Raw genomic sequence first — 15019 nt, 5'->3', positions numbered from 1 at the left:
ATCAGGTATACACAAATTTTTTAGAGGGGAAAAAATTGCAATACCTAATTAATCTCCAGTACTTTCAAGGTATGTTTCATTCCTCTAAGCAGATAGCACCAAAATTATTTGGAGTTATTAATTAATATTTACTTCCGATGAGCATCTCAGGAAAAAATTTTTTGCAAAGTCTTTATTAAAAAAATCACCTTAATCATGGCTCAGTTTTCATTCATTTAGAACTTGTGTTCATTACATTTAATGTTAGCGGAGTAAAATTCACGTGGAATAGCTTTCCCCTTACTCTTCCCAAAATTTGAAAGATACTTTGGCCTATAACTGTGTCTAATTTGATGGTGAACACAGAAGCAAGCTACCCTGAATTATTCAGGTTTTGCTTCTCAGTCTGCTCTCCTCACATCTCTGTTTTGAAACCTGTTACATCAGTAAGACATCGCTCCTCGCATTTTTGCACACTTTGATATCTGCATGAAGCTTGTATTAAACTTGCGTTAGACTTGTTTGTATACAAAGAAACAAACAGTGATGTACAGATAAGACATTTAAATTTACTTTGAACTACCAATGTTTATTTTATCTAGTCAAAGGGAACAGTCTCACACATAGGAAGAACACAGGGAGTTCTAAGGCGGTATCACAGGACGGTATATATGCAGAGCTAACACCTGCAAATCAGGAAAGCACTTTATGAAGAACCACAAATGAAATACTGTCAAAGAAATATTTGCAGCATCAAAACAAGCAGACTCTGCATTGCAATGCTGGAGGAGCAATCATAGCAAAGGAAACACCGATATGCTCATGGGATTTTTCACAGAATGAGTTACATTTCCCTCTCTACAATATAATACTGTAAAGTAAATTGTTTTATGCTTATGAAAAAATTATTCTTTTCTGTATTTCAGAGTGGGTTATTACTTTGGTTATAAATGAACTTCCACTTCTATCATGTTACTCTAGATTATTTTGCACACCTTGAAGAACAAATACAGGTTCTAAATGCTATAGAAGTCACTTGACTTCAGAAAAGCTGTAGTTTGTTCAGCTGAAGAATCTGTTTTCATCAAGCAGAAAAGAGAAAAACCTGCACATGCCATTATTATATTATCACTAAAAAACAAAAAAAATAGACATGAGATGGCATTTAGTATTCATAACATCGTACCAGCCTGATCCGATATTATTAGATTGCCCTTTTACTATGTTCAGAGTAACTAATGGGTCAATTTTCTCTATGTCTTACTGTCATGATACATGAAAGGCTTTTTGCCCTAAAGCTAAGATCAGTGAGAGACACAAATAGCTTTTGATGAAATTAAAGTCCCTGCTTTAGGGGGTTCACTGTTATTCTGCTATCGTGGGTTTGAGATTTCCTATGCCCCCACCCCGAAAAACACTGATGTCTAAAAGCATGCACCGAGATGGTAATTTATATGAGAGGATGAGTTCAGTGGGAAAAAAACCCCAGGTTTACAGTACCTGAATCCTTTGAAGCCACAGAGCAGTGCTAAAACCAGACATATTGAGATGGCTTTGCCCTCCCCAAAACATGCTATAAATTTTGTATGCACTGTTCCTTCGTCCAGTCCTCATCCCTGGATCACAACTTGATGAGGCTGTGATCTTACATGCAAGGTTTCGACTTTTTTCCTTTGCAGGCTAATAACATTGAAAGCTAATGCAGAGAACAAAGTATGTGAGAACAGCAACATATGAGAAAATGCTTTGTTTGAAGGAAATCGTTGTATCCACAGGTATTCTATGATGCTACTATAATGGGATCAGTTGCACTGCACTCCTTTAGGTTCAGGTTCTTAAACACAGCTTGGTTTTTTTGCAATTTACTACAGAGAAAAGCTCTGGCTTCAAGACAAGGAAATCTCACTTATGTAAAAATTGTACTTACAGCTAGACCTGCAACGTCTCTCATAATTATTCAGCCAAAAAAGCCAGCGACTGATAGCACAGTAACCCTTGCAAACTAAATTAAGGTGCAGGGCTCTTTCCAGCCAAAAATATTCTACACACTGACCACGAGGCACAGTCATTAGAGTCCTCTGATACTCCTATCAAGATCCACAGGGCTTGATCCATAAGTGTATTTAGTGCCTTGATTCCACTGATTTCAATCACAGAAATGACTGAAGTGCCGCAGCTGAGCGCTGAGTGCCACAGTATATTCCTGGATCTGGGCTACAGCTGCTGCATTACTATTTGCTAAGTAAGGAGCTGCTAAAGACATTATTACATTATCACTACAAAATAATGCCATGGGGTGACGTTCAGTGCCTACTATAAGGTACCAGCCTGATCTTGTAATATTATCAGATTATCCTCTTGAGTAAGCAGCAACTCTGTTCCACAGGTTTCAGCATCTTCATCATTCTTGCTGGCCCTAAGGCAGTGCAGGTCTTTGATACCATTATTACTATATAACAGTGCATTCCTTTAAATCATTTGAGAGACAAGAATGCCGTGAATCCTTTGGTACACAACACAGATCTGTAGTTTTTATGAAACAGGATGTTTTTCCATAATCTCACTGCTCACCCGTATGGACCAGAATAGCCCAAGCCTGAAAACTCTCTGACATGCTGAGAGTCCTTTTGAAACAGGTAGTCCAGCCTGAAGGAAAGGGGCCTACAGGTATGCTGATGCCATGGACCATATTTTGCACTGTCACTTTCCTGACTGGCAGTTCACGTGCAAGAATTTGTGAGCTTGTATTACACGCTATCAGTGCTACTTGTAACTGCTGTAAATCACCAAAGAAGGTGCATATAACTTCTATGTCAATAACCCGTTCTACCTTGAGTATGCATTTTCTTTTGCAACTATAAAAACGTGTACATTTTTATTCGACACACTAAATTTTTTGAGAACCTTCAGTTTTCATCCTGCTTAGTAATAATCTAGAATCGTCTACTGTGTAAAGCCAAGGATTCACAGACCCTCAGGAGAACGCTAATGCATAAATGCACATTACAAATTAATCAGAACGAAGAAGAGTGACTAACTGCAAATTAAGGATTAGATAAGTAGTTACTAACAAAGAAACAACCACAAAGCTCAACAAATATTCACTGAATACTAATTCTGTTTTAAACTCTGCTATTTGTAGTGAAACGCAATCTTACCAGACAATCAGCTTTTTACTACGGAACAGTATTTTAAGCTGCACCCTCTACAAATTACCTTGTCTTTTAAACACTCAAACGCATAAAGAAATAACTGCAAAATAGCGAGACATCGCAACAGCAGCTAATTTATTGTATGACTTCACTCATCTCATGATGAATAATTCCCCAGTTAGATTTCCATTTTAAAGTATCTATGGATTTTGTTACTGTTTCTCTTAGTTAAATCTTTCTTACATTAACATCATAAAACGGCTCTAATGGCCTACTTGAGAACAGACTTGACTTGACTAGGATTTATGAGTGTAAAGTTGAGATAAAAATTACCCTTCCCAAGCCAACACCAACAGATAACACAGCAATACAAATAGTTTTGCTCCACAGCAGTAGTCAATAATCTAGATTCTGATCTCCCTTGTATCAGCAATAATCTGATGCACTGAAGAAAACAAAGTCACTTCTAAGTTTCCATCCAGAATAAATTCTGTCCCACTCTCTTCAGCCAATTGGTGAATTTGTTTAAGCAGCCTGTACTGAAGAGGCAGGACAATCCTCATCCTAAAACAAAGGCCAGCAAAACCAGGAGTCCTTCCACTGATTTCCATGGCCTTTGGATGAGGTCCTAAAACAGAGAAATCAGAACACCAGAAGGGATTACGTCCTAATTAGAATGATCTCATTGACACTCAGACAAACCTTCATTGTTCAACAGGAATAGTATCAATCTAAGTCTGTCTAATAATTTCTGACCACTGCCATCTTGGATATTATTCGACAATCAACTAGACATCACTTAACATACACTACGTGACAGACAAATAGGAATCTAATAACTTTCTTTAAACCCTGTATTACTGCCACTTGAAACACTTTCAAATGCAAAATCTCACTGCAATTACACTCTTCTCTAATCAGTATATTCTTTTAAGTTCAAACTGCGTACTCTTGCAGAAAGTATTAAGAAAGAAATGCTGTTCAAGGAACCATGCCAGGCTTTTAGAACAATGAAATCTTTTCCACACAGCTCACGGAGACCTATTAAAACAGACACAAACCCCATCTCTGGCTGTTCTCACAAGCACTAGAACATAAAGCCCTCAATTTTGGGGTTATCATGCAAGGAAGCGGTCCTGGAGCGACCAGCCTTAAGCAGCAAAGGGGAAACACCATTGTAGATACAACTCACTGTCTTCTAAGACTGCAAAGATGCTTTTCAGCTCTGATACACGGATGGCTATTGCAACTGATAGAGGATTGAAAAGCTAAGTATTTGTACTGTAACACAGTTTTGGAAGAAAACCAGATGTCTTCCATGTTGGCTTTAGAGAATCTGCAGTAATTTGTGAACTGATATTTGCACAAAGAAGGAATACATGAAAACAAATGCAGACGCAGAGTGAATAAAGCAAGCTGAAGGGGTATGTTGGGGATATGCCTTCTTATATAGATCAGAACTTTTATGTATGTGATGATACATTCAGGTATTTAACATCGAACATTTGGAAAGGTGCCCCGTGGTTAAGGCTCCTCTGAGATTTTCCCTTGAAATATTTTCATTTTGAATGTCACTTATTGGCTTCAAGCTCATCTCTATTGCAGAATTACTAGTCAGAGGACAAATGGATTCTCCTGTGAGCCTCTGGAGAGGGTGATAAACCTTCATAGAAAACTATTCAATCATTGATTTTCAAATGCCATGCAGGGAGTCCACCTTTCTGCCACTCTCCAGTTAAACGTATTTATTCTCAATGCTCTTATGGGTCAGGAAATTTCCTCAGGAAACATCAACGGTAAAAACTGGTCCTATTGGTTTAGTGTCTAATGAAGACTACTAAGAATGGTCCCATGAAAGTGGACATTTGGAGAAAATCAGGCTTACTCAATAGGAAATGAAAAGCAATCAAATGTCAAACTCTGAAGCGGGAAGATGTTAAAGCTATGGAGTTAAAAAAGAAACCTCCCAAAACAGAACAAAAATACATACCAACCTTTCTTCAGTCTGGTTCCATTTAGTCCTCAGCTATGACACATTTTTCTGTGTATCATATTAACTTGAGAGTCAGCCCTAAGTTATTTTTATACCCACAAAAATATATCCCCCAAATGATAATGCCCTGAATGAGTAATATTTCAGTAATACTTTGCCATCGATGAAGGACAGCTCTAGCACTGTTATACCCCAGAAGATGGTAGCCAGACATTTCCTTTGTAAATTACCAGATAGCTCATGGAAAGTGAGCAGGCGTGATAAATGAGCTGTAGTTTTCTAGACTGCGCTTTTTAACAGATGTATTTACACATTTCACAATCTACCGGTAGGGATGGTGCATGTTACTGCCAAATGTTAGATGAAATGTTATCAAACAGAAGTCTCCCAACAAATTCCCATCATGTTGACTATTAAGATCAGCCCACCATGTGTAATTTTTCATGTTATGTCCTTGATCAAGATTTTTTTAAACTATTGTTACTATTTTAATTATCCTTTTCTTACTCACCAATACATAAAAAGTACATGTTTACATGAACAAAGAAATCATAGAATGCCTATGTAGAGACTTGTGCCACTTAAATTTTTAAAATACTTCGTAAGCTTATTTAATAATTAAATAAATTTAAAAAAACAACATCAAAAACCTAAATGTGATGCCATTTCTATTTGACACTGCTCTTTAAAGGGCTCTCCCTTTGAGACAATAGCAGAGGCTTTTGTCTGGCCTGAGCCAGCTGCTCTTTATCACAACACCATCCGATTGCCCTTAGGCAGTTTGATGGTGAGAGCTCGCCGCTCCCAGGCCACGGGCTGGCAAACCCCCCAGGTGGTAGGAGTTGCTACCAGTGGCAGTGTGGCCTCAGGCAGACATCTTGGAGAAACAGAAGGAGATTCCTGGGGAAGCTGCCATTCCTCTCTGTTTAGCTGGAGAGGAACAAATGGAGCCCATATCATGCTGGACCGTTTGCATCTGCTGTACCACATAAAGCAGTGTGTTGGGGTACGCTGGGGCGGACATAGCGATACCATGAAGAGACAGGTAGTTCCCACATGAGCGCAGCCTACGGCAGTACGCGCCTTGTCATATAACCCGGCCCAGGCAGGCACAGGCCCCAGCAAACAGGCGATACAGCCCGCTCCAAGAACGGTCATAGGCTGCGGAGTCCCACCACCCAACTCAGGACATCTTACCTGTGCCCATGACCATGGTGGTGCTGTAATGCCACTTGAATAACAAACAACATGCTGGCCTCAAAACCCTGGCCACAGGGCATTCAAAATCTTAATAAAATACAATATTATTAATGTATGAAGTCTGGTGGTTACTACTTCCTCACGGATGTGCGGTAATACCAGCGAATGTGTTCAGACACAGACAGAATTTTGTCACGGCACCTTCTGAATAGCAACCGTACAACGATACAACCACAACCCACATTCGGCAGAGCTCTTACAGATCATGCATCTTAAAGTGATGCGTCAGGCTCAGCGCACTTCACAAACATATACAACACAAATGATTAACATTCGTGTGGCAGTGCTACTATAATCATGCTGTTTCTTTATATGTTAATGTCTGTTCACACCTCCAAAAATACTTACGTTCATTTATCAGCATCCTAAGTATAAAGGTCTCAGAAACAGCGCTTCGGTCAAGGGGCTTATAATTGCCCAGGCTATGATCAGGTTAGTTTCTTTACATGTCTTTAAGGAGAGCTGAGCAATTAGAAGGAAAAAAGAACGAAAACCCCCACACTCCGCAAGGGTAACTTACACTAAAAGTGGTTTCTGATTTGACTGCCTGGGATACATTTTCAGTAACTTCCTGAAAACCTCCAAGCTTCCAAGGTTTGCTAGCACAAACGTAACACAAACTAAAGCTTCTGTATTAAAATCTATTCCGAGGAAAAGATCTAACTTTTTTTCAATTATAATGTCTGCATTTCATGCCGCGCTCGTTAGTCACGTTTCATGCACTTAGGAAACAGAAACCATTTTCTAAGATTGAAAAACCGCATTTATTATTACTATTTTCAAGAACTTTGCACAGAGCACTTGAAACTCCAGAAATATTTATTACAGAAATGTGTGGATAGCTCTGGCTCATTAAGTTTCTGAATAGCAGGGGCTTTGCTAACAACTTGTGCACAAACTAAAAAGCAGACTACGTTAATAATCAGAAAACATATTTAAATCTCATTTTAGATCTAAAAGTGCATATATTTCAGAAATTTCAAAGTGGGGAAAGAAATTTTGCTCCTACCTCTTCCAAAGCCCATAATGAATCAACCACAGGCTTGATCTTCTTATTGTTATATAGATTTAGGAGTTTGTCCATCACACCCTTGATCAGGCCACCTCGATTCTGCTTGAAAAGTAGATTCAACAGGGAAAATCCAGCAATGACTTTGTTCTCCTCATACAGCTTGATAGGATTTACTTTCTCAACCTGCCACCACTGGAAAGCAATAAACAACAGCAGCGTTAGAAAAACATTTTTCAAGAAATGTACAGGAAAGTTCACAAGAAAGCTGTCTGGGCAGATGTGATACATGACTCATCTGTCAGATCTGAAGCAACAGCCAAGAGAGGCAGTAAGGACTTTATTTAAAGAAGAGGCAAAAAAGCATGCAGCTGACTGACACGCGGAAATAAAACACAGACTTGTGTTGCATGAGATTAGGGTGTTAGAAGAATGGTGAAGAGATCTGGTTTTAGGATGTGGGTCTAGAAGTAAGGAATTTGGACCTCCCTTCTTACTTCCGCTGTCCTCCTTCGTTATCTCAAGAGAGCCATGCAAGCTTCCCAAACGTTCGCAAGCAACTCTTGACTATTACTCTTCTCTCGAAAACAAGTCAACCATGCACTGCCTACCAGCTTCCACTTACTTTTCGCCCCATTATTATGTTTGTGATATTTGAGCAAGCCTCATAATATCTAATGAAATTATTTTATCTCATTTAGCCCAAGAGCATCCTTGAGACTGCGATCCCGCTTCCTAGCAAGTTTTATTTGAATGGGTCAATTTTTAATTAAAATTTTCATACAATTTTGATGAGTTAATTTTGCAGTATAATTACATAAAGAAACTAGTCATACTTTTATACAAAATTTGATACGCTATTTTTTATTAATTCAATGTATTCATATTTATTCAGTCAATAAATACCAGTACTATCTGAAGAACATTTCAGTTGAAATTGGTTTCATTGGTCCAACCTACCCTACAAGTTATACACATCTGGATAGGTTTATATTAACAGTAAAAAGGCTGCATAGTAAAGACTAGCTTGTTTTAGTTCACAAACGCACGACAATAACAAAGATCGTGCCACTACAACCATTAAGAAAATGTAGGAGGCAAAGACCAGCTTCTTGCTACAGTCTTTGATTTATCTTGTTTTCAACTACATAGAGACTTTTGAAGCTAAATTTCTCCTGGGAAGGGGTTGTTGCTGGAAGCTGTAAATGAGCTCTTGGCAGAAAGATCATATGATAGATCTTCAGTCAAGACTTCTCCCTCTGTTCCTCTTGTCTGAAGGAATCGCTTTCACTCCTGGTTAACTTATTTCTTGCTAGCAGTTTATTTGATATATTTGTCCCTTTTTCGATCTCTAGGATTTCTGAGCAGATTTTTGTTGTACTAAGCTGAAGAAAAAAAATTTAACATTCGAATTTCAGATTTGTTGACGTCATCAATTAGCAAACAAATGCAACATCATCACTTTGACGTCACTTGAAATGAACACAGAGAATTGAAAAACGCATTTCTGTATGGAACTGATTTCTGAAAAAGCTGGAAATGACTGGACACAAGCCCCATCTTAAGATGCATCTCCTTTAATATCTCCTTTAATTCACTGCACTGTCCTGACAGTGTTTTCAGAGATGAGGAAGCTACAGGGTACAGTTATCCATATCCATGGATATGATATTCTGCCATAAGTAAATACATAATGCAGTCTAACTTTAATCTTAGCTGTGTAAGAGATATATGTCTGATAGCTAACAATTTAAATATGCATTGCACACAGATCCAATTCCCGTCTAGCTGTCATATCAGAAGAAAACATATCAGACCAGGTTGCAGTCAGAAAAACGTTCTCTTTAGCAACAGCAGAACTAACAACTTAGTAGAGATAAGTGAGAATGATAAAGATGAAAATACTACAGAAAAGACTGAAGTTTGAGGAAAGAGCAGAATCACAGCACTGGGACACTTACTGATTTTGCAAAACTGAAGAAGCTTTTTGTCTCCCCAGTAACCATGTTAGATGAACCTGTAAAAGATGAGTACATTCACACACACCTTATTACACGCTAACAAGCAGATCATTTATTATACGTAATATCATTTCCATATTTCATATCTAAGGAAAAAAAATAATTTCCCCAGGTTTAATAGGGATTAGTAGACATCCTTATACTCTGGGAATAAATAACGAAGAGGCCAATGTGACCAAGCCCTATAAGTTTATATGACAAACTGTATCAAATCTTCCAAAACCAGGAACACGTTAAGTGCTACTAGGCATCTTGACACCAAAACTCTTCTATAGCTCTCTCCTTCCCTGCAGTAAAATGCCATTTGTCTCTGACACACTATTATTTAGCAGCGATCACCACACAGGTGCCCTTTCTCTGTACCTGTGAAGATACATTTATCTGACCACTACGTGTGTGAACATGCATTGTACACTACGACCTGTTCACAAACATAGTGACAATTTGCTGGCAAGGACTTCATTACAAACAGGCAACCAGGTTGGCTTGTACAGTCCAAGCAGATATCCAGGTGACAAGGTGTTCGTTATTGCCACCCTGCTCGCTAGATGAAAGCCCAAGGAAGCAGGTATGCTTATCCACGATGCCACTGCACCTTCCCCTGCGATACAGATATATTCTGCATTTCAAAAGTTCAGCAATCCCTTCAGCTGTCCTCCTACAGAAGCTTGTCCTGCTTTCTCAACACACAACATGGCAACCTGGCAGAACTGTGGGACAGACATGTTTACTCAGTATGTGGAGCAGTCCATGTACACAAATGGAAATTTGTGAACAGAAGCCTGGGCTTGAATTCCTCAAAGTCATGTGGAATAAAAACGATAGCATTCTTCCCAAAATCTTCCTCCAAGCTTCCCTCCCACAAGAACTACAGTACAGTTTCCTTGGCCACGCTGCCATTCCTACGGTGTGTAGAATAAGAGATCCAAGCTTTCTCCTACACTTCTCCTGTATCACCCAATAATGTTTAACAGTCTGAAACATATGTTCAGCTTCACTTTTGGAATTTTTTTTTTTTTTTTTTAAGAGTTTCTTCGTATTACCTATTGTTTCTCAATAATTTAGTCCACACTCAGCTTCACTAAAATCCTTGATTGGAAATGGTCAAATTGAGAAAGTATAACATGGCGGTCTCCAGTTCTGAAGGAGTGGCATGGGTGATTTTAAGAGATTTTAAGCTTTGCAAAGCTCTAGTTTTGAAATATGTACTTGGCTTTTTCCACTCACCATATAAAATGTAAGTCCCAAGTGGTTTGAGAAGACTGAGGCCTTTCCCAGTATTTTCTCCACAAAGACAGTCCAAAACAATATCTACTCCATCCGTCGAGATTCTAAAAAGCAAGAAAGAAATCTGACTTTGCAATAAGATCCACAGGACTGGTCAGCCAGCATGATACAGGCTGACTGTTAACATAATACTGCTGACTGTTAACATAATACTAACATTTTCCAGGTAGTTTAGAAAGGACTCTAAGGCTGAGGCTTTGACTACGTGAAAACTTTCTCCTCATCAAAAGACAATTCAAACTCATTCAGAGCTGGAACGCGAGTTTGCTGGGCTAGCCAACCCACGTCTTTCAGGCTTAGAAGAGTGGGAAACCGTCCTGTTCCCCCTTTTTGATGGCTTTCAGTATAAATTATAAATCAGTAAATTATATTATCAAAAAACAGGTGATTGATATAAAGTTCTTTTTGAGTGAATGCAAATGTCAGAGAATGTCTTTTTTTTTGGGTCAACGAATGTCATAGAGAAAAAGGACGTTTTTGTTATTCACATCTTCGTAGATTCTTTTTTTGAATTCATAAGGAAACATCATCTTATCCTAGTTCCTCTCAGATAAAATGATGTCCTTGTAAAGGTATTTAAAGTCTTGTTTCAGACTTTGTATCAACTAGATGTCAGCAAAGAGTTAAATCAAGCACAAAGAGAAGTCACCAAGAGCTAGAAACCCAGCTCTAAGGATACAATCAGGCCATACTATAGAAAGCAGATATTATTTATTCTGTTTCAATAAGTAGCTTGCATATTTATAATATTCCAACAAATAGCTTTGTGAATGCAACGTCAATATGATGCTGAAGAAGAAAAAAATACACCCAAATATCCAGATTTAGTTGTTCTTTTCTGGCAAAACACCAGCCTGCAAAATCTTATCACTAGTTCGATCTAAGTCTAATATCCTACCTCCTAACCAAGTAAACAGCCCAAGCAATAGTTCTTGATTAATACTCTTAAACAATTACGCAAATGACTGGTGCAGACACTACAAGAAAATTGCAGGCTGGAGACTATCAAAGGTTTAAGGGGCAGTCAATAGCATCTAATCCCCAGGAACATCAATTAGCTCCTCATGACCATGCCTTCTGCAGTGGTATCACTGCAATTAGAAGTCAGGAAAGAGGTAAAGCTTTATGGCTTGTAATGCATCTTCCTGTTTCCTCACAAAACAAAGGTGATACTCAGACATCCACTGGTTACAGAGAGCAACAAAATCAGACAGCTTTACTCTTTGGTACTGCTGCCGTATGTGGGGTAATAAATTGTTTATATTCAGGCCACTGGATGATGAGCTTTCACTGTAAATGAATAATGACTTGCAAAAGCCTTTCAAACAGCTTTCAGTGGCTTCCACAGCTGAACCAATTCCTCATCCTCTAGGAACATTTCCACATTCGTATCACCTCTGGGGTTTTCTTTGTTTGTTCCTGTGTGTGGTTGTTTTGCTTTTTTTTTTGTTTTGTTTGGTTTGGTTTGGTTTTTTTTGTTTTTTTTTTGACTTTGCTTCCTGATGAAAGCTCTTCCCTGGAATACTCCAGTCACCTGCAATAAAGCAGGTTCCTACCGCTATCCTTTCTCAACCACAGACCTACCCCTTCCTGCTCACAAACCCTCCACAAATGCAGAGCCTTCCCCTTGCCCTAGGGCTCCCCCTGAGCCAGCGTGCGGCAGGCAAATGCAGACTAGCTGCCTTCCCTGCTGGCCAGCCAAACATTTTAAGCAGAACATAATATACAGCTAATATCCAGCAAACCAAACAACTGCACTGCTCCCCCACTGCCTCTTTCAAAGGACAATTTGTCTTTATAGCAATCTCAGAATTACCACTGTATTTTTTTTTCCATTTTTTTTTTCAATGCAAAGTGAAAACAGACAGATCTGAGCAACAAATCAGAGTATTGGCATATTCTACAGGGTGCCAATTCTGACTTTTAATCAGGACTATCAATTGTGCTAATACTACGCACCTCTGTACCAGGGAAGAAGCACGAACTAGCTTGTTGCATCTACCTTTTAGCTATTGTACCCACTGGCTCTCTGCCTCATCGGTCTATTGCGAGGTGAAAAAGTAGGTGAAAATTCAGGGTCACCAAAAGGGATTTTAACAGACTTAAAGAGCAGAATTCCACCCCTTTGTAACCAGGCCTTTTGATTTCAGTAGTTACAGCCTGTTACAGAGTCACGGGTGGTGTCAGGGAACTGTCCCAAGAAGAACTGTCCTGATGAAGGCCAGAAGCAGCCAATGTCATCTGTGATCATAAAGTTATCAGAAGTTAACAGGGCTTTATTCCTTTTTTTTTAAGCACTGATTTCTGTTGTATCTGCTCCCACATCACATACCCACTTAGATCAGGGATCTGCTGCGGCCCTTGCCAACAGTTAGCACTAAGGTTGGTGCTGAACTCTGATTAATGTTTTCAAGCGTTCTTTCTTGCTGAATCCATGTTTGTAAAGTGGGGATTGCTAGAATTCAGTCTTCATCTCACTACAGCAATTTTCCAGAGGCAGCAAAACATTTCGGTACGTATACTTCCCCAAGAGAAAGCCTATCAAAGGGCTGAAGAAATGTGCTGCAATTCTTCTGAGCTGAAAATGGTAGGAGTGTCATCTGCTGGACAAGTCCTATCTTTTTTGGTGAAACTTCCCATACAGAAAAAATTTTCCTTTGATATAAAATGTCCTTTGTGATGGATCGCTTCAAATGTTCTCTTAAGCCCTTGGGAGTGCTCCAGAAACAGCAGCAAGACACCCTGGCTTCTCTTCCAACACCAGTCTGGATTGTTAACGGCTCAGAGAAGAGTCTGCCATACACTGAAGGGCCCCTTTGAGGGCAGGTAACCCTCGTCCGGGGAAACCTGCTGAGACTTTGCACGTCGCTCTGAGGAATGCAGAAGTTTGACGGGAAGCCTGTCAACTGTACTACCTTGGGGTGCCCCTTCCAGAAATTTCTTGGTTTATGCTCAGCTACATAATCTAGTATTTTAACAGATACAAGATGAAGGGAAAATATTATTCTTATCTGACAAGTAAAATCAGAAAGATTTTACTACGATTTTCTTATAAATTCTAAAGTTTTGCCACCCATATCGACATCAATATCTAAAAAGTTAGACAAATTGGAAAACAAAGTACTTGAAAGCATGTAAACAGAAACACACATGATGACTTCAAAAGGCAACAGGATGATTCTAATCAGAATGCAAACAAATAAAATCTAAGGATCTGAAATTAAAACAGACATCATGTGCTCCGATATCAATCCCTGGCAGAGGATAAAAACCCAGGCAGATAGAAACACACCAGAGAACTCCAAAACCTGGGTAACTCAGAGATCCACTGAAAATATCTTACTCAGTGCATTACAGTGAGCTACCACATACACAGACAATAGCAAAGTACAGCCTTCTGTTAAGACCTTTATCCTTTTTCACTTCACTTACTTTGCTTGCAACAGATGTCCAAGTATGAACATGGACTAACAAAGCTTATGATAGCTTATAAAGAAATACAGAGAGACGCTTGCTATCTTGTCGCTTGTAGTAGACAGATGGAATATCTGGAATAAACTACAGTTCCCAAGCTCACACATGTAATCTCTTCCCATAAACATGATGAGCCCAGTGTCTTTCATAGTATTTTGCCAGACAATATACAACCCTTACTCAGAAAAATAAAAGATTACCTTTTTACTTCTTGAACATAGTCTGCATTTCTGTCAAACAGGTGAGTTACCGAGTCTTTGATTGCTTCATGTTTGAAAGATGAAGCTGTTCCAAAAACAGTAACATTGGGAATGGTTGAACAGAGCTGAGCCACAGCTTGACCCTGCAAGCACATTATTATGTTAGTTCACTGACATGGAAATTGGTTGACAGACTTTGCAGCTGCCAACTCACTCATGACACAGAAAAATCCAAGACCAAACATGTACAAGGACTTCCCAAACTAATTTCTTGCCAGTGCAATGCAGTTCTGCCACAGGAAAAAAAATACGTTTAAATCAAAAGGATATTCTGAAGACAAAGCAACTGCAGGGATAAAAGTAATTTAATGTATCGAAAATTGGATTGGAAAAGAGTTGTTCTTGATCTTTTAACAAAGGCAGTGTAATTTAAGGGAAACAGCACTAATTTACAAGGAACACCAACAATGACTGCTCAAAGCACGCTAGAGAAATATTTCTCATTTGCTGCATGCATCGTACGTGCATTTCCCCCAGAGCCCCTGAGTAACGTCAGCAGTCCTCTTTGCACTTCGTCCCTCCCAACAGTGCTGACTGCTCCTGCCCATGATTCAGATCCTCTCTGCTCACAGAGAAGGCCTCGC

At 39.1% G+C, this 15019-nt stretch overlaps 1 protein-coding gene across 1 annotated transcript in view; it reads right to left on the bottom strand.

The window, feature by feature from the left end:
• Window positions 1–15019, bottom strand: part of VAT1L (vesicle amine transport 1 like) — a 64620-nt gene that overhangs the window by 27847 nt on the left and 21754 nt on the right. The window contains exons 4-7 of the mRNA XM_087739768.1: window positions 14376–14518; window positions 10642–10745; window positions 9355–9410; window positions 7394–7588 (exon numbers count right to left, since the gene is read on the bottom strand). Coding sequence (XP_087595894.1) covers window positions 7394–7588; window positions 9355–9410; window positions 10642–10745; window positions 14376–14518 — 498 coding nt within the window. The remainder of the gene's footprint in view (window positions 1–7393; window positions 7589–9354; window positions 9411–10641; window positions 10746–14375; window positions 14519–15019) is intronic.

The sequence above is a fragment of the Nipponia nippon genome, unplaced genomic scaffold (genome assembly GCF_047370975.1).
Source record: "Nipponia nippon isolate SJK-2023a ecotype South Korea unplaced genomic scaffold, ASM4737097v1 scaffold_7, whole genome shotgun sequence".
NCBI classification, from domain to species: Eukaryota; Metazoa; Chordata; class Aves; order Pelecaniformes; family Threskiornithidae; genus Nipponia; species Nipponia nippon.
The sequence above is the reverse complement of the archived record's forward strand: the minus strand, read 5'-3'. Positions and strand labels throughout refer to the sequence as shown.